The 25,291-nt window shown below is 43.4% G+C and overlaps 1 protein-coding gene across 2 annotated transcripts in view; it reads left to right on the forward strand.

The window, feature by feature from the left end:
• Positions 1 to 25,291, forward strand: part of KATNIP (katanin interacting protein) — a 166,640-nt gene that overhangs the window by 115,994 nt on the left and 25,355 nt on the right. For both annotated transcript variants that reach the window (XM_032794660.2, XM_032794661.2), the window contains 6 exons: positions 1,428 to 1,605; positions 4,225 to 4,390; positions 12,591 to 12,748; positions 13,232 to 13,296; positions 18,470 to 18,580; positions 23,204 to 23,343. In XM_032794660.2, the coding sequence (XP_032650551.1) occupies positions 1,428 to 1,605; positions 4,225 to 4,390; positions 12,591 to 12,748; positions 13,232 to 13,296; positions 18,470 to 18,580; positions 23,204 to 23,343 (818 nt within the window). The remainder of the gene's footprint in view (positions 1 to 1,427; positions 1,606 to 4,224; positions 4,391 to 12,590; positions 12,749 to 13,231; positions 13,297 to 18,469; positions 18,581 to 23,203; positions 23,344 to 25,291) is intronic.

The following is a 25,291-nucleotide window of genomic DNA, read 5'->3' on the forward strand; positions in this document are numbered from 1 at the left end:
CTGGGATTAGTTCAGTACAGATCTCAAAAAAAGATTGCCTTCCCCTCCTGAAATTCTCTTGATTTTAAAACTGTCAGTGGTAGAGAATCCACTACAAAAGTTGGTAAATGGTTCCAATGGTTAGTTACTCTCACTGTTAAAAATGGATGCCTTGTTTCCATTCTAAATTGGTCCAGCTTCAACTTCAACAGCCAGTAGCTCATGTTGGACCTTTCTCTGCTAGATTGAAGAGTCTATTGTTAAATATTTGTTCCATGTGTAGGTTCTTGGACTATAATCAAGTCACCTTCTCTTTGTTAAGCTAAATAGGTCGAGTTTGAGTCTATCACTATAAGGCATTTTTCCTAATTCTTTGATCATTCTCATGGCTCTTTTTGGAACCCTGTCCAGTTTATCAACATCCTTCTTGAACTGAGCATGCCAGAACTGGACACAGTATTCCAGCAGTGATAGCAACAGTGGCAAATACAGAGGTAAAATAACCTCTCTGTTCTTACTTGAGATTCTCCTCTTTATGCATCTCAGGATCTCATTAGTTCTTTTGGCCACAGCATCCCAATGGAAGCTCATGTTCAGCTGATTATCCACTGCCCACCTCAAATCTTTTTCAGATTTTTAATCAGCATGTTGTGTGTTACCAAGTCAAACGCCTTACAGAAGTCTAAGTATATTACATCAACACTATTACTTTTATCAACCAAATTTATAGTCTCATAAAAATATCAAGTTAGTTTAACAGAATCTCTTTTGCATAATTCCATGTGAGGTGGGGACAGTTGGTGGCAGGGGAAGGGAAGGGGCAGGGAAGCAGCTACTTGCTGGGACCAAGGAGGAGAGCCAGTGACAGCTAGGAACAGAGAAAGGAGGATCAGGAAGCTGCTGGAAGTGGGATGGAAGCAAGTGTAGCCAGATGCTCCAAAATTATGTGAGGGCATGAGTGCTTCACATCATCACCAGAGCTCCTGCAGCAAGGGTCAAAATCTTGGAACTCTGCATAAAATCATAAAAGGTGGCAGTAGTGGGGGTGACATAGAGTGTTCTGTCAGGAAGATGCTCTTAGCAGCAGTTTGAATGGACTAGATGAGGTGAGTTTGCAGGCACTGAGTTCACATTTGAATGCCTGCTCCCAAAGATTTTGAAACTCCTGCATCTTTGTGGATAACAAGCTACTCTGAATTCCTTAGATCCCCTGCTATCTCCAGTTACTGTTAGCAAACCTTAGTTAGCCCTTGAACTTGCATACTGTTATTTTGCACTTTTCTGGATGCACCTGGAAGAAAACAAAAGGAGATGCTTCCTTCTTGTTGCATGCTAATTATGGAGGTTTGGATTAATAAACGGATCTGCTAGTATGTGCTTTAGGATAATTACTTTGGTGCCTCCTGCTACTGACTGATGAATATGTGTGTGTTCATTCTTACTTCTAGGTCTGCAGCTAAATTTCACCTTATCCTGGGGAGACACACATTATCTTGGACTGACCGGACTTGAAATAGTAGGAAAGGATGGTCAAGCTTTATCAATTACTATGGATCAGATTTCAGCTTCACCGCAAGATTTAAATGACCTTGCAGAGTACATGGAAGATTCCAGAACATTAGACAAGTAAGTAGAAAAACAACTGAAAACTCTAAGCTTCTCCTGTAGTGTTTTGTCCTGTGTAGGTTGTTTCAGTGATAGTCTTCTCAATATTCTCATTAGTCTGAGATTTTAGAGGTAATGAATGAGAACTTATTATAAATACATATAATTTAAATTTATAAAATGATATAATTGTTTAATCCTTATATAATGATGATGATGATGATGATAATGATAATAATAATAATAATAATAATGTAAACTTGCAGCGGTGCCATCATTAGCTATGACCTGTGTCAGGTTTCTGTGTCAGATTCCAGATTCCTTTCCCAGGACATCCCTGCGGCCCGCTGCTTCCTGCAGCTCCCATTGGCCAGGAACAGCAAACCACAGCCACTGGGAGCTGTAGGGGGCCGTGTCTGCGGATGGTCAACATCAGCAAAATGTCTTGCGGCCCACAATCAGATTACCCTGATGTGCCGCATGCAGCCTGCAGGTTGCCCACCACCGGACTGTACAATACAATTTTGCAGACCTGATCTCAGCCCAAGTATTAATCATTTTTGGAAAGTTTGAGCAAATATAGGTTCTTGTGACCCTTTAAAAAAAAAAGCTGTGTGCTAAAATGTAGAGGTAAACACTCGAACTATGTCAAGCAAATAGTCTTCATTATGGAGAAACACCTTCCAGTTTTCTAGTGAAAATGGGTTATGGGCTGAGTTATGTCCCTATGGAAACTACGTGTCACACACGCTCAAGTAGTTTTCCTAGTAGCTCCACCTCATTTAATGTGCATTGGCTCATGCATTTGAAATATGTTATGTGCCTAGAAAGTAAAGTTTTCTGTAAAATTAATTGGATTCTTTGGGCAGGATCACATTTTCACCATATGTACAAACAGCACCTACCATAATGGGGCTCTCATCCCTGATTCACCATCTAGGTGTAACTCCATTACAAATAATAACAGCTTGTGTGCATAGTACATAAAACATTTATGGTGCAAGGAGCATGTTCAGTGAGACAAGAGAACCCTGGAGTTCTTGCCTCATAGAATAAAATATGTAGTGACTTATGCAACACCTTGTTTCCTTAAGTGAATATTTTGCACAGGACAGACCTACCATTTTTAATTTTTTAAAAATAACAAACCTAAGGAATTCTCTTTAAATAACTTGTGAAAGAAAATGTTACGGTTGCATAATTAAGCACTCAGAAGTCAGGCAGGGAGCAATCTTTTGGCAGCAAATGTAAAAAAAAATATTACATATAGTAACATCTCTATGAACAATTAATTTGACTTTAAAATATTTGTAATAAGTACTTAGTGTAATGTTATTTTACTTCAGACTTAAGTTATTTAGAAATAAATCTGTCACATCTTTTCCTTCACTGAGCACGATTCTACACATACACTGCAGAGGTTCTCAGAAATCATACTGTGCGATGATTTAATTAAAGCTTGTATCATGCTGCATAAACACATCGGCAGAGTTAAGACTACACGGGCAACATTAACTTTGTCATTTCCTAATTTTTGAGTGGTTCACTTTTGCAATCATAACATTTTAATCATTAAAAGTTATTGCGTTGAAACTTCATTCTTCTTTTTAGATTATATGTCTGCTCTAAACTGAGGTAATTACAATTGTTGTCCTTTCAATGTCTGAAAAAGGAAGACTGATATCATGTAGCTTAAGGACCTTGCCTGCTAACCAGGATGAAAATATATTCACCAAATACAAAACTGAGAACCACATTCATTTACTGCATCTCTTGATTTATTTTTTCTGATAATTCATTAAGTATCTTTTCCTGAGTTGTTTCAGAGTCTACTTGCACCGCAATCAGATGGCACAACTGCAGCACATGTAGGTATAGCCAGCTAGCCTTGATCTTGCTAGCTCACTAAAAATAGCATTGAAGCCATGGCAGCAATTACAGGCTAGCCACTCGAGTATATGCCCTGGGTACTGGTTGGCTTTTACTCAGGTGGCTAGCCCGTGCCACCACTCATGCTGCCACAGCTTCACTGCAATTTTTAGCAAGCTAAAACCTAGCATGGATAAGCCTATACTTATCTCAATCATGCCTCATGTTTGCTCAATCTCTTTCCTCTTTTCCTTCTTTCTCCTTTTACCCTCTTTCATCAGGTTAAATAGTGTTCTCTATCTTTTTCCAAATATATTCTCTCTCCCTCTGCCCCCCTTTTTCACATATATGAAATATAAATATATAAAAAATAAGTTAAAAATACTAAATTATGAATTCAAACAATGAAAAGTTAGGAAATGCCAGAATTAAGGTTATCTAACCCAACATTAATTTGTCTTCTTGTAAGTATGCATTTTGATACTGGGTAAAATTTTCAAAAGTACCTAAGTGACTTAGATGCTTTAGAAAATTTTACTCACTGTCTTTAATTACATGATGATATAGTGTAGAGTGCTTTTTAAACTTTCAGACAAAGGCATAATAAAATCTAATGTCTGGAGGCTGGAGCTACTCAAATTCAGACTAGAAATAAGGCACATGTTTTCCTGCAATCAGTTTTGTGTCCCTTCTGTGTACTGTTTTCTCTTGCTATTTTTCGTTGCTTAACAATTGCCAGTCCATCACTAAAGAATTTTTCTGTGTTTGTAGGTTAATAGATGGGACTAACATCACTCTTGAAGATAATCATATGTGGCTTATTCCTTTCACTTATGGGGAAGATCACATTATCACAATCCATTTTGATAAAGCTGAAAATATTGCAGGGCTTCGCTTTTGGAACTATAATAAATCTCCAGAGGATACCTATAGAGGGGTGAGTGAAAGAAAGTGGCACTGCCAGCAGAAGTGTTCAACCACCCATTAGAAAATTTGTGCTTTGATAAATGAATGTGGCTGCTTTAATGTAATAGCATAAATCCTTCTAAATTATCTGACTCTGAGTTTCATGGCAGGTTTAATGAGTTGCTGTCTTCCTTCACAAACAGCAAATACAAGAGAAAAAGCCAGAGATAGTTCTAAGAAATTCACAGGGCCTGATTCTTCTTTGAGACACATGGTGTCAGATTCATTGAAAATAACAAATGGGTAGGTGTAAATACTAGTTGGGGAGAGGACACAGCATGGACACCTTCCATATGGCATTAGCTCCTAAATTATTGAGGTTCTAAAGTGTGGGACACTCTTTGATAGAAAATCTAATTAGGAAAGACACTGATAGCAGTTTGTGGGGCACGAGTTTCCATGTGTTCTCTTACCTGGAGATAATTTTTGTTCTCCTTTTATTTATTTTATCACTGTATAAAATGTCAACAGGAATTTTTTTCTAAAAGATGCCTTGGTTGTTGTGGGACTTCATTACATATAAAACTTCAGCCCCAGGCATGTCAAACAGGTCTTACAACTCCCATCCACTCTATAGGAATGGATAGTGTGTATTATCTACTGCTTATGACAGTGAACATAAGCCCTATGGAGTCATTTTAGTTAATTCTAAGAACTGAGAACTGATAGAAGATTATTTGGATTTGCAGGGACGTCTAGTCTATTCCCTACATCAGTGTTTTCCAAACTTGGGACACCGCTTGTGTAGGGAAAGCCCCAGGCAGGCCAGGCCGATTTGTTTATCCGCAGGTCCGGCCGATAGCAGCTCCCAGTAGCCACAGTTCGCTGCTGCAGGCCAACGGGGGCTGTGGGAAGCAGCGGTCAGCACATCCCTCAGCCTGCGCTGCTTTCAGCAACTCCCATTGGCCTGCAGCAGCGAACTGCGGCCTATGGGAGCTGTGATTGGCCAGACCTGCGGATGCGGCAGGTAGACAAATCGGCCCGGCCCGCTAGGTGTTTTCCTTATACAAGCGGCATCCCAAGTTTGGGAAACACTGCCCTACATCTAATAGCAGAGAAGGAGGAATAGTGACATTGGGACCCACCATATGGACAATACACTACACCGCAACATCATCAACATCATCAACCTGTCAAGGGAACCTAGGCAGAGCCATCATATCTGGCCAGAGTATATTTAGTGAAGGAATATCAGGACTCATAGAAACCATCCTCAGAAAACTCACAACACAAAGGTCCAGCTTCCTCCGAGACACTACTGACTTCCTCCAGAAACTCCACAACATCAGCAGACTCCTCCAGCACACTATCCTTGCCATCATGGATGTCACCCTATACACCAACATCCCTCACCATGATGGCATCGCTGCCAGCCTCAAATACCAACAAGATAATGTACGGTTTCAGAGTAGAGGCCGTGTTAGTCTGTATCCGCAAAAAGAACAGGAGTACTTGTGGCACCTTAGAGACTAACAAATTTATTTCAGCATAAGCTTTCATGAGTTACAGCTCATTTTTTCAGATGCATAGAATGGAACACACAGACAGGAGGTATTTATACATACAGGGAACATGAAAAGGTGGAAGTATGCATACCAACAGGAAGAGTCTAATCAATTGAGATGAGCTATCAGCAGCAGGAGAAGAAAAACTTTTGAAGTGATAATTGAAATGACCCATAGAAGGTGTGAGGAGAACTTAACATAGGGAAATAGATTCAATTAGTGTAATGACCCAACCATTTCCAGTCTCTGTTTAAACCTAAGTTAATTGTATCTAATTTTCATATTAATTCGAATTCAGCAGTCTCTCTTTGGAGTCTGTTTTTGAAGTATTTTTATTGCAAAAATGCCACCTTCAAGTCTGTCACTGAGTGGTTAGAGAGGTTGAAGTGTTCTCCCACTGGTTTTTGAATGTTATGATTCCTGATGTCAGATTTGTGTCCATTTATTCTTTTGCGCTTGTGTGGATGCGTTAGGGGCTGAGGTTGATGGTGGGATGGCATTGTAAATTATGTTGGAATTCCTTGAGACTTTTTTCCATGGGTCCAGATGATGAAGATTGTCATCAATGCTGTTAGCGCCAAGTAGAGTGGGTCTTACGACGAGAGCCTAGGAAGTCTTTTCTAAGTCAGCCTAAAGTGTTGGCATACTGTGGCCATGCGCAGTTCCCATACAGTGCTGGCTGACTTGAAGGTTGTATATTGTCCCAATGTGAAATAGTTGGAGTGGGCAAGTCACAAGTTCAGCCACAATCTGTGAGAGTGAGGGATCATCTTTAGGATAGGTTGTAGATCTTTGATGATGCGCTGGAGAGGTTTTAGTTTGGGGGCTGTAGGGTGATGGCTAGTGGCGTTCTGTTATTTTCTTTGTTGGGCCTGTCCTGTAGTAGGTGGCTTCTGGGTACTCTCTGGCTCTGTCAATCTGTTTTTTCACTTCAGCAGGTGGGTATTGTAGTTTTAAGAATGCTTGATAGAGATCTTGTAGGTGTTTATCTCTGTCTGAGGGATTGGAGCAAATACGGTTGTATCTTAGAGCTTGGCTGTAGACAATGGATCGTGTGTTTGCGTAGTTTGATTATTTCGGTTTGAGCGCAGATGTCAGGCAGAGGGCATCGCCTGGAATATATAAGAGTTATATCAAGCCATCCAGGACTGAAAAGCGCATGATTGCAATCAGCCTTTTGCTCCCCCACGCACGAGACATGACCATGAGTGTGCAGAGCTGAACTGCGCCAGGATGGCATGCGCTGATGTGGTGGGATTCGCTGATAGATAGTGTTACCATTCGTAATGACTAATGTTGGCTATGGGTGCTTGCAAGGATGATTCAGGTGTCCTGTTAAGTGTTGTTCTCTGCTACTGGTGGGGCAAGTGCTGGTGGACTGATATTGCTCAAGGTTTGGGAGGCTGTGCTCGTACCGGGGAATGGCCTGTCTCAAGATCTGGTGAGGAGTGGGGGATATCTTTCATTGAGTTCAGCGTTGTGGGTTAGCCATGATATTATTGGGAATACTATTTCTGATGGCTTGTAGTCCATCTTTGGGAGGAATATTGAGTGTAGAGGGCTTCCACATCTGTAGTGGCCATGATGGTGTTTTCTGGAAGATGACCGATGGATTGTAGTTTCCTCAGGAAGTCAGTGGTGTCTCGAAGCTGGGAGTGCTGATAGCATAGGAGGAGAAAGTCCATATAGCCAGACAATCCTGCTGTTAAGGTGCCATTGCTTGAGATGATGGGGCGTCCAGGATTTCCAGGTTTATGGATCTTGGGTAGCAAATAGAATACACCTGGTCAGGGTTCTAGGCATGTGTCTGTACAGATCTGTTCCTGTGCTTTCTCAGGGATAATATACAACGCTCAGAAATTCACCCTGAACACATCGCCAAACTCATCCATTTCATCTTCACCCACAAATTTCCATTTAACAACAAACATCTGTGACATTACCCAGGGTACAATCTGGACTGTTCAACTTTTGTGTCCCCTCAGTTCTCCAACATGGGGTGTCTTTTACACTGCTTTGCTGTGAGAACAACCACTCCTGGCCTGCTCACACACACTCTCCAGCATGTAAATTATCCCCAGCTGTACTGCAAAAGTGCTTCAGACAGCCACCCTGCCACCCTTGAATTACACTGCAGAGCAACACCAGCAAATTTCCAGTCCCATACTTTCAACCAGAAATGTGCTTCTTGTACTGCCCAGTTCCCTCCTGGATAATACAAGCTCACAGAAAGTCCATAAAAAAAAAAAATGATATGCACAAACCTTGTTATCCCAAATGAAGTTCCCAAACACTTCAATCTAAACACATGGATTGAGACAAAACAATAAATCACATTTATTAATTACAGAAAGATAGCTTTTAAGTGATTACAAGTAATAAGGCATAAAAGTCAGAATTGGTTACAAAGATATAAAAGCTAAAACGCAAAATAATACCTAGCTTAACAAGCTAAGTGAATTTGAAGCAAAATGTCTCTCTCACCACATGATTTTGCTGTCTTACTGGCTGGATGCCTTTCAGTCAGGACCCATCCCCCAGATCAATGCTCATTTTCTTCTTCTTCACACGTCGTGGATGTTGTGGGCAGAGAGAAAGAGTTGCAGGTGATTTGTTCCTCATTTTTATATCTTTTCCTCCTTTTTGAGAATCATTTCCAGCTGGGGTTCAGGCAACCGAAAGTTTGTGGGATGGTAACTTTCAGCTGTTCTATTGCTAAGATGTAAATTTCTTGCTCACACCCTTCTTCCTGCCAAAGAATGGCTGCTTAATCAAGTCCATATGATTACGCTGACATCTGGCTCTGGTGCTGGCTAGCTTTTTCTCCCTGGGGAAATGGTTTGAAGCTGTTTCCTCAGAGTTGGAACATGCCATATACAGTGGAACTTTACAAATTTATATACAATGTTGCCACACATTTTACCAGGGAGATAATGTTCAGTAGATTATGAGTTTTCAAATGATAGCTCACATGGCATACTTTGTACAAAATTTATCATAGTTTTGTAAAAGTGGTGAACATAATGGTACAGACTGTCACAACACTGTGTCCAAACCATGAGAAAAGCCATGGGTGCTAAGATGGGCCCCCAATATGTCAGCCTTTTCATGGTCTACCTCAAGGAACATTTTATGGAGAAAAGCATCACAAAATCAATGATATACCTGAGATACATCAATGATATTTTTATCATCTGGACAGATTACCTAAAGTCCTTCATAGATTTCTACCACTACTTTAGCAACCACCACCCATCCATGAGAACATTGCCACACATCATCAACTTCCTGGACACCATGATCAGCATCAATAATGGAACCATATAAATGACTATGTACAAGAAACCTACAGATCACCACACTTACCTCCAATGATCCAGCAACCATCCCAGATACACCAAGAAATTTGTTATCTACAGCCAGGCACTCAGATGCCATAGAATTTGCTCCAAAGTGAAAGGGGGTGAGCTTAGTAAATTGCCACTTTTTCCCATTGTTTCCAATGGGACTGAAGCCACAGGCTGCCCTCAGAAAAATGGCCCCCATTTCATTAAAAAATGTACTGTCAAATTTCTCAACCACCAGATGGCCAGTATGTGACATCAGTGATCAAAATATGTGAAATATGACCCAAAAGTGGAACACCTGTTTTTTGTTACATGTCACATTCACCTTAGTTGGGAAATTAAAACTTGCCTAAGGATATTTTCTCACTGTGTGAATTACATAGGGCTTTTTTGTAATTTTTGGAAAATCATGACTTCTACAGTGCAGCCATCAGGGAACCTGGTGAGGGTCACAGCAGAGTTTGAACCACAAACCATCATATTCCCAGCCAATCTTTGTAACACCTGACGTGCAGGAATAAGTGTTGTTCTCTCAGTGGAGCAGCCACTAGAGGGGAAAGTGACATGTATCTATTTCCGGTGGGTTAAGTAACTCTTTGCTAGTCACCTGTAGAATACTGGGTTCTAGTCCTAGAACTGTGGTGGGGTGGCCTACTGATGATTAACAGGATAGCTTTTCACACTGGTTTGTCAGTGTAGTTGAGACTAAATTCTGTCAAATTACTGAACTGGATTCTATTCCCAGCTGTACTAGAATGTAATTTGTGGAATTCTGCTACTTGATTGGTAAAATGGGATGTCTGATACTTGAATGCCTCCTCAAATAGGTGTTTGAGGTATGACTCAGTAATAAGGGCTGTAAAATGCTCACAAATATAGGCAGCAAGGAGTGGAATAGGTGAGATTTCAGCCTGGGCTCTCCTGGCTTCCAGGTCAATGCTCCTTCCCTTAGGCTAAAGTATATTTTTTGATTGGACTCTCTCTCTCTCCTCTCCAAATCGGGAGCCTGATTCAACTGAAATGTAGTACATCTAAGAGTGCTGCCTGCCATCTGAATGTAAGTCTGTACCAACTCAAGATGGCTACCTCTTGGCTCTTTCATTTCCAGTGAGACTGCAGCTACAGGCTGCCCCCAGAAAAGATGGCTGCCATCTATGTTTTGGCTAGGAAACTGCGGGGAGATAGTCTGTGACACAATCCTTGGCTATACTGGAGAGCAGTGGAAAGAGCTCCCCTGAGAAAGAGTTACATGCTGCACTGCTGTGGCTCAGTGCTGCCAACCCTCACAATTTTGTTGCGAGGTGTGTGATATTTGGTGTGTTTCTTAAGGCCCCTTCCCAGGGCTACCTGGGGGGGGGGGCAAGTGGGGCAATTTGCCCCAGGCCCTGCAGGGGCCCCCACGAGAGTTTTCGGCGGGTCTTCAGAGGCGGGTCCTTCAGTGCCGCCGAACACACCCGGAGCGAATGAAGGACCTGCTGCCGAAGACCCAGAGCTTCTTCCGCTCCAGGTGTTCGGCAGCAATTTGGCAGCGAGGGCTTCTTCCGCTCTGGGTCTTCGGTGGCAATTCAGTGGCGATGGCTCCTTCCGCTCTGGGTCTTCGGTGGCAGGTCCTTCACTCGCTCTGGGACCCGACACCGAATTGTCCCGAAGACCCGGAGCGGAAGGACTCCCGCCACCAAAGACCCCAGGCCTCGTGAATCCTCTGGGTGGCGCTGCCCCTGCCTCTGGAGCTGTGTGACTACATCTGAATTTGAGCTATCATTTTTTAGAAGGACATTTCTAACACTCTTAGTTGTTGGGAAGAGCCAAGAAACATGATACCAAAGGCTAAAACTAGAAGGCAACTACCAAGAGCCCACCTGTGTTATTTCCCTGCATTCTGCACTCTTCCCTCTCACTGCAAGCATCCCTGCTCCATCAATATTCCTATATACATGGCAAAAGTTAATGTGGAGTGCATCCCTATCTCCTCTTATATGTCTCCCAGAGCTGTTCAACACTTGCTGTATTAAAAACCAAGGAAGTTCTGTAAACAAAAGCTTTCTTCAAAAAGATCAAGGTTGGTAGGTGTGACATCTCCCAGTGTAAACCCAAACCCCAAACAGGTTTAAAAATTATTAAAATAGCTGCAGATCTGACAGAAAGTGGAACTATAAACAGTCACTCCTCAAACATTCAACCTTGCATTCCAGAGCACAAAGCTAAACTTTCTTCCTCTTAATTCTGAGGTTAATCAGTTCCTTCTTATTACAGGTGAAAGCAGTTGCTTAAGTTGCTACTAGTTTGTATTTTGCCGATGCTAGTAAAACCAAATTTACTAACTTTTTACAGCAATGTAACAACAATCTAGGGGAAAGTGATACTTACCTTTATTAAAATAAAATCTTTTACCTTTAAAATTCAAATTTAAAATTTAAAAATATAGCACTTCTATCGAGAGCCTATATACATTCAAACAGGCTCAACAGTGATCATAGCAGTGTCCCATAACTTAGTTCCTTGCTTTTTAGGTTTGGTGTTGTGGGATGTCACTCTTAACCAGCCTCAGCCACTTTTAAATGAGGTGGGGGGGGGGGGTTATGGAATTTTACTAGGAATTAAAATTAGCATATTGGAGGCTAAGCTCTGAGTGTGAGCATGCTCATTGTTCTTGGGAATTTTTATCTCAATGACATTTTGATTTACACTTGTTGTGCCACTAGTGAAGTATATGTATTGTGGCAAAGTACCTGCCTCTTCGTTTGTTAGCTCAGTCCCTTTTAGCCCCGGAGACACAGGCTTGGGCAAAAGCAAAAAGGAAAAAGAAAAACCCCTTCCCAATCTCACAGGGTCTGGCTGATCCCTTCTCAGCCAGCCCCTTGTTCTAGTTTCCTCTCCTTCTGGGGAGAATGCAATCTGCCTTCCAAGGAGAATCTCAGAGTTTAGCTGCCCCTACTTGCTGGTAGCTACTCTGCTTCTCTCTTCCTCCCCCCCCTTGCTTCCCTGCCAGGGAGGTTTTAAAAAGGTCTCCAGCAATTGGAGCCAGCTGAACCTGATTAGTTCCCTGCTAACCCCTGTCCCAGCTGAACCTTATTCCTCTAGGGCTAAGCCTTCCGGGACCAATTACTACCCCTCTCCTGGTAGCTAATTGTCCTGAGTTTGCCACAGTATTTTATGCCTTCTTTTTTGTAAGAATTCAGATTCCAATGAATTTGTCAAAAGGGAGATGAAATAAATGCAATACAACAAAAGTATCTTTAATAATTAAGTTGTTTCAGCCAGTGAAATTAACGACTTGTATTAGATCCATATGTTTTAAAATAAGGTGTTCTTTCCCTAGGCTAAGGTTGTCCATGTCTTGCTGGATGGACATTGTATCTCCCCTCCAGTGGGCTTTCTTATCCGAAAGGGACCAGGCAACTGTCACTTTGACTTTGCTCAAGAAATTCTCTTTGTTGACTACTTGAAGCCCCAACAGATTATCAGACCATATGGGAGGTAAAATAGAATGTTCTTACTATCTAAACCTTACATATTCTCTTACCTACACCTTGAAGATAGTCTGTGTGGATGACCTTCCCTGAAGCAGATGCATTATGAAGTGCATGGATACAAATACCCAGTACTTTGGGCATACTTTTTAAAAATTACATGCACTTAAATCTGCCCTCAGTTGTGTGCCTAATTTTCACGTTTGCTTACAAAGACTGTATGTGCAAGTGGACAATTAGATGCACAGTGGACAATTAGCATGAAGAAATAAATGCGTGTACAAAATAAATGTGGAATTCTACACTCAGCTGTGAAAATAAGGCCCTCATCTTCCTGTAGTTTCTCAGAGAATTCCTGTGCTGAAAGCAGATGAATAAATTCTCCAAATTCACTGATTTGTTTTTGTTTTTTGATGGTTTTTTGGCAGAGAGTGTCTGTTCTTTACTAAATATGTCAGGATTTTAAATTTTTTCTTGTGTATTTTGGCAGAACTGATTCAAGTGGGATGGAACGAGCTAGTATGGACTATGAAGCACCATTGATGCCATGTGGTTGTATCCTTCCCTATCATTTTCTCACTTGTATTATTATGTATAGTATCTTGTGATCATTTTTATTATTATTATGGGTATTGTAATTCTGTTCTTTTTGGTCTCCCTGAATCTCTGCTCTCTTGCCCCCAGCATTTTCAGAGTTCCTCTATATGGCTTTGTTTTAATTTAAGTGAGGTACCTAAAGCACGAGAGAGGCATCATTAAAATACAAATAAATATAAATTGCCTGTACAATAAAGCATGAATATGCAACCCCAGCTTCAAACTCTCCACTGGCTCTGCCTCTAATTCAGGATCAAATCTAAAAACTACCTCTTGTTTTTATAAGCCTCCATACAGAATAAAACTGGACACGATTTAAATAGGAAGGACAGAAACTATTGACATGAACGTAGGTCAGGACATAACAATGGTTTGTACTAAACTATGTTAATTGTATATTTTAAAATCAATTTTCCCAAATAGAGAAGTTGGATTGGGAACTTCTTTTCTCTCTATCCAAGTGGGAAGAAGAAGACATTCAAAGTAATTGAGAGACAGTGAATTCAAAAGCGGTAAAAGGCAATATTTTTTCACACAAACTCATTGCTCCAGGATGTCACTGAGGCAAAGAAGTTAATGAAACTCAAAGATGGATTGGACATTTCCACAAATATCAAGACTATATAATGTTACAACAGTAAACACTAAAAACAAGGTTTAAAAGGCTATAAATCCACCTGCTTCTCAGGGCTCAAGCCTCTCTGTTAGTGGTTAGGAGATGCCCCAACCAGGGGTATTCTGTCTGTATCCAAGATCCATAAACCTGGAAATCCTGGATGCCCCATCATCTCAGGCATTGGCACTCTTACTGCAGGATTATCTGGCTATTTCAACTCTCTCCTCAGACCCTACGCTACCAGCACTCCTAGCTATCTTCAAAGCACCATCGACTTTCTGAGGAAACTGCAATGCATTGGTGACCATTCTGGCCACCATGGATGTAGAAGCTGTTTACACCAATATTCCACATGAGGATGGACTACAAGCTGTCAGGAACAGTATCTCTGATGAGGCCACAGCACACCTGGTGGCTGAGCTTTGTGACTTTGTCCTCACCATTTCAGATTTGGGGATAACTTATACTTTCAAGTCAGCGGCACTGCTATGGGTACACAGTATGCCAACAATTTTATGACTGACTTAGAACAATGCTTCCTCAGCTCTCATCCCGTAGTGTCCCTCCTCTACTTTCGCTACATTGATGACATCGTCATCATATGGACCCACACGAAGGAGGCCTTTAAAGAATTCCACCTGGATTTCAACAATTTCCACCCCACCATCAACCTCAGCCTGGACCAGTCCACACAAGAGATCCACTTCCTGAGAACTACAGTGCAAATAAGTGATGATCACATAAAACTACCCTATACTGGAAATCTAGTGACCGCTATGCTTACCTACACACCTCCAGCTTCCTTCTAGAACACGTCACACAATCCATTGTGTACAGCCAAGCCCTTAGATACAACAGCATTTGCTTCAGTCCCTTAGACAGAAACAAACACCTACAAGATCTTTATCAAGCATTCTTAAAACTACAGTACCCACCTGGGGAAGTGAGGAAACAGATTGACAGAGCAAGACAGTTACCCAGAAGTCACCTACTATAGGACAGGCCCAACAAGGAAAATAACAGAATGCCACTGGCCATCACGTACAGCCCCCCACTAAAACCTCTCCACAACATCATCAACGATCTACAAGCTATCCTGGAAAATGATCCCTCACTCTCACAGACCTTGGGAGGCAGGCCAGTCCTCACTTACAGACAGCCCCCCAACCTGAAGCAAATACTCACCAGCAACTACACACCACACCACAGAAACACTAACCCAGGAACCTATCCCTGTAACAAACTTGTGACACTATACTCATGTCCCCATATTCATCTAGAGACCCATCAGAGGACCACACATCAGCCACCCATCAGGGGCTCATCACCTGCACATCTATTAATGTGATATATGCCATCATGTGCCAGCAATGCCCTGCATGTACATTGGCCAAACTGGACCGTCTCTATGTAAAAGAATAATGGACACAAATCAGACGTCAGGAATGGTAACCTACAAAAGCCAGTAGGAGAACACTTCAGTCTTCCCTGGACATTCAATAATAGATTTTAAAGTAACCATCTGTAGTGAGCAGTGTGGCTCCCTCCTCCCCTTAGGAAGAGCCCAGCCAGAAGGCCAGAGTGGGCGGAGCTAAGTGAGCTCTGAGCCCCTCCTCAAAGGGTCAGGCGGTGACCCAGAACTATAAAGGCGGCCCTCAGGGTTCAGTGGAGCCCAGCGCCGGAGAGAGCAGACATCCCTAGGGAGCCCGAGACTGAGAAGCTCCGGCGGCCCAAGGCAGCCGCCAGACTGGCCAGAGCTGCACCGTCCCCCCGCTACCCGGAGGAGTTGCCGGAGCTGCCCATGCCCGCTACACCGGAGGAAGCATCCAGGAGCTGCCCCATGCCCGCTACCCGGAGGAGCTGCCGGAGCTGCCCCTTGCCCTCTACCCGGAGGAGCTGCCGGAGCTGCCCCTTGCCCTCTACCCGGAGGAGCTGCCGGAGCTGCCCCTTGCCCGCTACCCGGAGGAGCTGCCGGAGCTGCCCCTTGCCCGCTACCCGGAGGAGCTGCCGGAGCTGCCCCTTGCCCGCTACCCGGAGGAGTTGCCGGAGCTGCCCCTTGCCCGCTACCCGGAGGAGTTGCCGGAGCTGCCCCTTGCCCTCTACCCGGAGAAGTTGCCGGAGCTGCCCCTTGCCTGCTACCCGGAGGAATTGCCAGAACTGCCCCGTGCCCGCTACCCGGAGGAGCTGCCGGAGCTGCCCCGTGCCAGCTACCCGGAGGAGTTGCCAGACCTGCCAACCAGCCCCTGCCATGACGAACCATGCTCCTGGATCCTGCAGAGGCCGACGTCAGGACCCAGGTAGGGCCCGAGGGGGAGTACGGAAGTAGTCCGGGGGCAGCCGACCCCAGTCTGTCTGCAGCATTACTGGAGTCTATGTCAGTGTGTTGCGGCCAGGATCCCCACTGACTAAGCTGCAGATTGTCAGCTGCTGCTAGGGCCCCGGGCTGGGACGCAGTGGAGTGGGAGGGCCTATGTCCCCCCTACCACCCCATTCCTGGGTGGCAGACTCCCCCTCTCCCTGGCCTGAGGAGGCCGAAGCCTGTTACTGTTGCTCAGCCCTGCCTGAGGGCCTGAGCACTTCTGACTCAGTGGTTGCTGCCCTGCCCTGACCTAGGGCCGGGCATTAAAACTGTTACTGCTCAGCCCTGCCTGAGGGCCTGAGCATTCTGACTCAGCGTTTGTTGCTCCTCCTGGACCCAGGGCCGGGCTTAAACTATCATTACCGCTCAGCTCTGCCTGAGGGCCTGAGCACTCTGACTCAGTGTTTGTTGCCCCACCCTGACCTAGGGCCAGGGCTCATAACTGTTGTTACGGCTCAGCCCTGCCTGAGGGCCTGAGCCTCCTGACCTAGTGGTTGTTGCCCTGCCGGAGCCGGGGCCAGACATAACCACTGTGCAGCCGACTACCGCAAGAGCGACCAAGGAAGACCCCCAGCCGGATTATTTCCCCAGACCCATCAGTGTGTAGTGAGTCGGCGTGGCTTCCCTCCACCCTGGAGAGGGTCGAGCCCTGGTGAACTCGTGTACACCATCCTTAAACAAAAAACCTTCAAAAACAGGCTTCAAAGAGAAACTGCAGAGCTACAATTCATTTGTAAACTTAACACCATTAGTTTGGGCTTGAATTGGGACTGGGAGTGGCTAGCTCACTACATAAACAATCTTCTCCCTCTTGGAATTACACCTCCTCATCAGTTATTTGGAGTGGACCACATCAACCCTGACTGAATTGGCCTTGTCAGCACTGGTTCTCTACTGGTAAGGTAACTCCCTTCTCTTCATGTGCCAGTATATTTAAGCCTGTATCTGTAATTTTCACTCCATGCATCTGAAGAAGTGGGGTTTTTTACCCACGAAAGCTTATGCCCAAATAAATCTGTTAGTCTTTAAGGTGCCTGCCCAAGTCCTCGTTGTTTCTGTGGATACAGACTAACACAGCTACCCCTCTGATACTTAGAAGATGCATATTATCCCACATCTGCGCATTGTGGGGTTTCTTACACTTTTGTGGTAAGTATCTGGCCCTGGCCACTGTTGGAAACAGAAGTCTGGACTTGATGGACCCTGGCCTGATCCAGGGTGGCAATTCCTATTCCCAGTTACTGTGTGGGTCTGGGATTAGTCCAGTACAAGGACTTAAAAGGATGTTGCAAGATCTTCAAATCTCACTTAGTGCAAACTATTTAATCAAAAGTCTGGTGGCTGGAAGTTCAAGCTAGACAAATTCAGATTGGAAGTAAGGCACAGTTTTTTAACAGTGAAGGTGGTTAACCATTGGAACAATTTACCAAAGGAAGTAGTGGATTCCTCATCTGTTTTTTCTGTTTTTTCTAAATGCCATGATCTTGTTCAATCAGAAGTTATTGTACTTGGCATAGGAATTACCAGGATAAATTCTATGGCTTGTATTATGAAAGAGACGAGACTAGATTATCATAATTGTCCCTTCTGACATCAGAATCAGTGAATCTGTATACTCATTAATTGTAGCCCACATAAGCTATTAGCTAAATGGGCTTTATAGTTACCTGAATCCTCTCCTACAAATCAGGATACCTGTGTGGTGTATTTGTGCGTAGCTTATTTAGTTTCATAGTAGTTGGCTCATCATGTGACCAGCACCTAGGGAAGACTGTGATACTTGAGAAAAAGAATATGTACAGTACTGTGAATGCAGATTATTAATTAGAGAGAAGACAACTTACGGTAGAAGTAGTCTAAATCAAGGAAGGAATATTTGACCATTATGACTATGAATTAGTGAAAGTAATAAGAGAATGAAAAAGGATAATGCAAGATGTTACCCATGTAAATAAGACTGTAGAAGAAAATGTATGATGTACTAAATAGTGTGTGCCCCTGTAATTAAAGGTAGTATCATAATGCATACACACAAGTGGGCAAAGCAAAGGTTGCACAGCCATTTCTTCACCTTAGAGATTTAATATTTTCTTATAACTTTCTTCTGAAATAGAAAAAATGTTTGAATCAAAATTTTCCTTAATAACATCTTTCAGTTATTTTTCAGTTTCAGCTTCTAACGAGCTGGGGTGATCCATACTATATTGGTTTGAACGGACTAGAGTTGTATAATGAACATGGAGACAAAATCTTACTCACTGAAAACAGTATCCTTTACCAGACTGAGCTTCTTTTTCTCTTTCATATGCACTCTTCAGTCCTTGATTGACCCTATCCTACCATCATCTGCTGACCTATACAAAAAGTGCAGTATTACTCCTCCTGACTAATTGCTGTGATTGCTCTTGAGTTTCTGGTGATATTTATTGAGGTACAATTTCATAATGTTGCTGCTTCATAAAGTGGCCTCTTCACATTCCTGCTCTTGGGATGGGCCTGGCAATGCAGTTTGACTGGTGGATCTTTCTCATAGTAGTGCCCATTAGAGCAGTGCTTCTCAAATCCGGTCTGCCACTTATTAGGGAAAGCCCCTGATGGTCCAGGCCAGTTTGTTTACCTGCTGGGTCCGCAGGTTCGGCCGATCGCAGCTCCCACTGGCCGCAGTTTGCTGCTCCAGGCCAATGGGGGCTGTGGGAAGGGCAGCCAGTACATCCCTCAGCCCGCACTACTTCGCACAGCCTCCCATTGGCCTGGAGCAGTGAACTGCGGCCAGTGGGAGCCACGATCAGCCGAACCTGTGGATGCAGCAGGTAAACATTTTAATTATTTTACTTTTATTTTTTATTTTGTTGGCTCATATGCCTTGGCATAGATCCACAGTTCCAAACCACCACCAAAGGGAAAGAAATCAGGATTCAAGAGGTGAGCTTCTTGAATGTGGTCAACAACATTGGGCTTTTACCATGGTTATATTGGTCTGAGGCAGCCTCTTGCTCTCTTGGGGAGGAGCCTCCCTGGCTACAGCCAGACACAAGTACACCTCTCAGAATTAAGACTGTCTTTATTCAAGCTCATCTCTCTCTCAGGGTTTCTGAATACTAAGAACGTCACTCTCTTTTTCCTACAGCTTTTAACAGTTCACTCAGCATCCCCCATTGATCTTCTTCCTGCACCCAGAATATTTTTAAATGATCTTCTGGACCATAGAACTACATAAGTTTTCATTATTCTTTGGGGTAGGTACCTTCATTTTAGTAGCACAGTGGATGGGGCTTTGTCTTGCAGTTTCCTCATGGTCCCATGTTTTTATAGCTCTAGCAGGGCAGCTCTTATTTTCAGCTGACTGTTGTACCTCCTTCACCAACCTGTTCTCATTCTGTATAGCCTTACTCTGCAATATTCCAGCTCTTTTTGCAGGGTGGCCACTTCAGCCTTTAGGTCCTCTAGTTTTTTATCCTTCTCCAAGTCAGACTTCAACCCGTGCTTGACATTAAGCTGGTTCTGGAGTGCAGTTAGTTCCTTCTATAGCAGTGAAGATTGCTGTTCCCCAGTCTCCTTTTCAGCTCTGTGGCGGGTTATCCTCTGCTTCCACTTTATGGCTTGCACTAAGAATCTTTCCCGTGAAGAGCAAGTCTCAGGGATTTCAGCCCAATTCCCATCAGTTGTAGCAGCCTTCTCCTTCAGTTCCCTTCAGCACATTATTATATAGGTCTGCTGGGTAACTGAGGAGTCTACTGACATTATTGCAGCTTCTTCTGTGTATTGGTTCTTAGTGTTCATGCCATGGGATTCCCAGTCCTTTGACAAACAGCCAATTTTCCTTCTTGGAAGGCCTCTCTGGAGCTTTGAGGGGGTCAGACAACTCCCCTGTAGCTACACCAGCCTGGCACTAATCTTCTACTGGGCTCTGCATGTGAGTGCAGGTCTCCACCCATGCTTTAGTGTCCTGGTCACACCATCCTTCACAGTCCTGGACCAGTTTTCCCTGCAACCCAGCTTCTTCTGTCACAGTGTGTAGGCTAATGCTTCATTGGCAAGTTTCAGGAGCTCAGTAGCCTTAGTCTCCAGCTTCTTTTCCCTCTTGGTAACCCACTGCTCCAAGGTATGATTGACACTCAAACTCCAGTTTCTGCTTCAAAGCTTCTTCCATTGTTCTGCTCAAGAAAAAGATCTCTCTCCCTTCCTTTGTACTTTTCCTTCAGCATATTCCCTCACATCTCTTTAGTGGGAGTAGCAGTTCTCCAGAATTAGCAGTCCTTCTGACTTTTGTCCTGGTTGAGATCCCTAACTCAAGATTTCCATTTTCTTCTGCTCTTCCACACATGTGCTCCTTTAGTGTGTTCTCACTCTCTAATGCAGTGGTGGGCAGCCTGTGGCCCATCAGGATAATCCACTGGCAGGCCGCAGGACAGTTTGTTTACATTGGCTGTCTGCAGGCACGGCCGCCCAAAGCTCCCAGAACCTGCACCCTCTCCTGCACTGGAAGGCTGAGATTTTTTTGATGGTCTCAAAACTTTGGGAGAACCAAGGATTTAAACTTCTGAAATTGATCCAAGATCAGGAAGACCTTTCCTAAATCTTTCTTGAAAAGAACTTGTGGGTGAGTGGTCCCTGTAACGGAGTCTGAACCTCTTCTCCTGACAGATGATAATATTAGAATATGGTATCTTGATGAGAATGGCAAACTGTTCCCCTTGCTAAAGAAGTATTTATTTATCTGCAGACAAAAATACTGCATTACTTATTACAAAACCACAAGCCAATGTAAAGTTAAGGCATTTAATAGTACATAATATCTACTTCTCTCTCCAGAGACACATGTCACCTTACCACTAGAACAGTACGTCATAGTAAACAAACTCTTACTTTTATCAGAAGATCATTCAGGCAGCGATAGATTTGAATCTTCAAGCTACAAACATCTCTGAGCATATTCACAGAGGTGTGGTAATAATAGTGGCTCAAGTCAGAACCAAAGAAATTCATTTGTTCCCTTGTCTAGTTAGCAAAGACAAGATACCATACTGGACAGTCTCTATGGAAAAGGATAAATGGACACAAATCAGATATTAGGAATGGCAATATACAAAAACCTGTAGGAGAACACTTCAACCTCCCTGGACACACAATAGCAGATCTTAAGGTGGCCATCCTGCAGCAAAAAAACTTCAGGACCAGACTTCAAAGAGAAACTGCTGAGCTTCAGTTCATCTGCAAATTTGACACCATCAGCTCAGGATTAAACAAAGACTGTGAATGGCTTGCCAATTACAAAACCAGTTTCTCCTCCCTTGGTTTTCACACCTCAACTGCTAGAACAGGGCCTCATCCTCCCTGATTGAACTAACCTCGTTATCTCTAGCTTGCTTGCTAGCATATATATACCTGCCCCTGGAAATTTCCACTACCTGCGTCTGACGAAGTGGGTATTCACCCACGAAAGCTCACGCTCCAAAACGTCTGTTAGTCTATAAGGTGCCACAGGATTCTTTGCTGCTTTTACAGATCCGGACTAACACGGCTACCCCTCTGGTACTGAATTGGAACAGGCAACAAACACTGGCATCAGGGTGCTGTTATCTTTTAGATTTATGCTAAATCATGACAAGGGCAGCCTCAGACCCACTTATTCGCCGATATGCCTGGGATTACTCATACAGACTACCACAGGGAAAATGGTTATCAAAACTATAAAGGTATGGCACTCTAGATCCAAAGCTCAAAGAGATCATAAGAGCCTGCTCAGACCCCTGGGATGATTATTTTTTCCATTGACATCCCCTGACCCAGGTTTCACATGAGGAACCTTCACAAGTTCATACTAAAAAACTGGGGTTCAGCACAGAAATGTATGGAGAGGAAACTCTCATCTGTGAGGATGAAACTGTGTTTATGAAGTCAGAGATACCTACTTTGAAATCAGTGGGAGTTAGGCATATCTAATCCATGTAGACATTTTCAAAAATCTCAATAGGCTTCTAAATACTAGGCCAAACACCCCCTTCTCCGTATGCTGGATATGTGCTTAGGGAGTGAGACTGCTGCACCTATTCCTTGCTGGGTCAGGCATTTGCCTCCTTTGCTTATGGAGGTCCAGAAACTCCTGGCACAAAATTGAATTACACCAGAGTTTTGTAACCATTTCTATAAAGGAATATTAGGCATGGGAATAGGTACCGACCAATGGGCTAAATGTAGAGAGAAACGTAAGGGAATTCAACAACACTGAAACAGTGAAACAACAGCATTGTTCCTTCTTCTGCCTCTGGAGGTGCCCAAAACCTTTAACCCCTTCATCCAAGGCCTCTAATCCCACCGGTGGGATACATAAAGCTGAGCTGCACTAGCCTGGTAAGGTGTACTGCTCTCTGGTGGCTGCTCAATCTGAGCCTCCAGCCTGGTGGGGCGCTGCTTCTTGACTGCTTCGTCATCACCTGCCCTCGAGACACTAGTGAATCTGAGTCCAAAGTGTTCACAACTTGTCCTTTCCCCCAGACTCATGCACACCCATACCAAGGGAAACACAATCCTTCCACCAAAGCCCCTCCCCCCCTACATACTACAGCCAAGATGGCACCCACCCCCAGTTCTTCCCAGCTGCCATGGACTCCTCTGACCTTTTGTTCCTATAGGCCATTGATCCTCCAGGACTTGGCTGCTCACACTTAGATGCCATCTGCTGGTTTATTCCAATACCTTTGAAAATCTGGCCCTAAAATCTTCAGTTAACTGACAAAGTCACCAAAATGTGTCCTCTAATCAGCCTAGCTGTAGGAAGGATTTTATAATCTATACATTATCACAAAGTCTGGTAGAAAAAACATGGATTGTAAAATGATGGTGTTTTTGATTCTTCCTGTTTGGTTAGTTAAGCTTAAGTTTTGTTTCAGACATTGCTGCTTTTCCAGACAGTGTCAACATTTTAGAGGGTGTTTGTGGAGATATCCGAACTCCAGATAAACTCATTGACAGAGTTAATGACAGTGGTGATGGCAGACACATGTGGCTTGCACCAATTCTTCCTGGTTTGGTATGAATACTTTTCTGTTTTCATCTCTTCCTTACATTTGAGTGCTCTATATGTGTCATATATGCAAAGATACAGATATAAAAACGTGTGTGTGTATGTATATACTTTTTAAAGTGAGGTTGATGCCAATGTAAAGTGCTGGATTGACACCTCTCAAAGCAAAATCTGCTGTCTCTTGAAGTGCTATAGAATGGACAACAGCAATGCTGGTTTCCCCACACTGTGACTCCCCTGTGCCTGCACTCTGACATGGAGGCATCACTTCTAGCAACAGGGTATGTAGATCCTTGGCCTCTCAGCTGAGACTACCAACAGGGGAGGCAGATGTGTGTGTCTTGTGCAGTAGACACCTGTCCACTGAGAGGTGGGCTCAGAACACCAACTCATTTCATGTTAACCAATGCTCTGTATTGAAAATAGTGAACTAGAAAGGACAGGCACAGTGTTCCATGTCTCAAGGTTCTGAGTAATCCATCCCCTTCTAGCAGCATCATTTTAAATCTGTGTGTGGTTTCTAATATCTGAAAGGGAAAAGAAGATAAACCAGACTTTTGGGGATGAACCATTTTGCACACCTGTATTGTGGACATTTACATTTCTCCACTTAACCTTTCAGAATTGGGCAGGTTGGAAGTTTCCAAAGAAGGTCTAACATGATATCTGATGTTGGCTATTGTGTTGGGATCATGTGTGTAGGGTTGCTAACTGTCTAATCGCACAAACCTAAACACCCATGCCCTGACTCTGCCCTGATGTGTGTATACCAGCAGGGCTTACACAGTCCAGTTACTTACAGTGACACATTAGTCCTCTTTAGAAATCACAGCCCCATTGTGCAGATTGCTACTCCATTGTGGACAAGCCCTCCGAATGTTAAAGTTACAATTATAAACTTAAAACTGTCAATTAAGGATAAATTTCAAAAACAACAAAAGAAAACAGCTTGGCAAATTATACAGACAGCATTACGTCTTAAAATGCAGTGGATATAAATGAGGCAATGCTACCAGATACGTAAGAACTCTTGGATATCTGCATTTCTTGGGGTAATGAAAAGCATGAGACTAATTGCAATACTGGACTCTTGTAAGTATGCAGTACCCCTGAAATGCCACAGCCATGTGGATGTTATTCCTTACACAATTGCCTCTTCTCCTGTATGTGCTCTTTTTTCTGTAAATGCTGTGTAGTGGAAACCTTTTCCTGACTTCTTTGGCCCTAGACTTTGCCTTCATGGCTGTGCCAAAGAATCTTGATTTCTTTGTAGCAGTGTAGTTGGTTGTGCTGGAGTACCACAAGATGGATGTATTTATTTCCTCTGGTGCATGCATCTCTTTTACTTTGGGACTGGAGTCTTGTTTCACAAAGCTCTTGGAACCTCCATTTTGCTATTGGTGAGAGTATTATCTGTACCATACACCTCTGAAGAGGACATTCCTCATAGCAATACACCTCTATCCTGATATAACGTGACCCAATATAACGCAAATTTGGATATAACGCGGTAAAGCAGCACTCCAGGGGGTCGGGGCTGCGCAATCCGGTGGGTCAAAGCAAGTTCGATATAACACAGTTTCACCTATAACACGGTAAGATTTTTTGGCTCCCAAGAACAGCGTTATATCAAAGTAGAGGTGTAGTTACAGCTCAGTCATAGTGAGATACAGTCCAAATGGCCAAATTCTCTGTAAACAGTAGTCTGTATGGGAAATGTGATGTGGGCAGTGATTTTATCCACATTGTCAGTCTCAAGTCATCTCTGTTTCCATCTCTTACAGGCCTCTGTCCTGTTTATATTTCCCCAACTGTCTTTTGCCTCATTGCTCTGACTCACCAGGTGTTCATTCACCTGAATATATCTAATGGTACTCATCTAATCTAAAACCAGCATCCATTGCAAGCCATCTGTCTTTTTCAGAGAATTTGCAAAGTTGTTACTTGAAGTTCT

Source organism: Chelonoidis abingdonii, chromosome 9, assembly GCF_003597395.2.
Source record: "Chelonoidis abingdonii isolate Lonesome George chromosome 9, CheloAbing_2.0, whole genome shotgun sequence".
NCBI lineage: Eukaryota > Metazoa > Chordata > Testudines > Testudinidae > Chelonoidis > Chelonoidis abingdonii.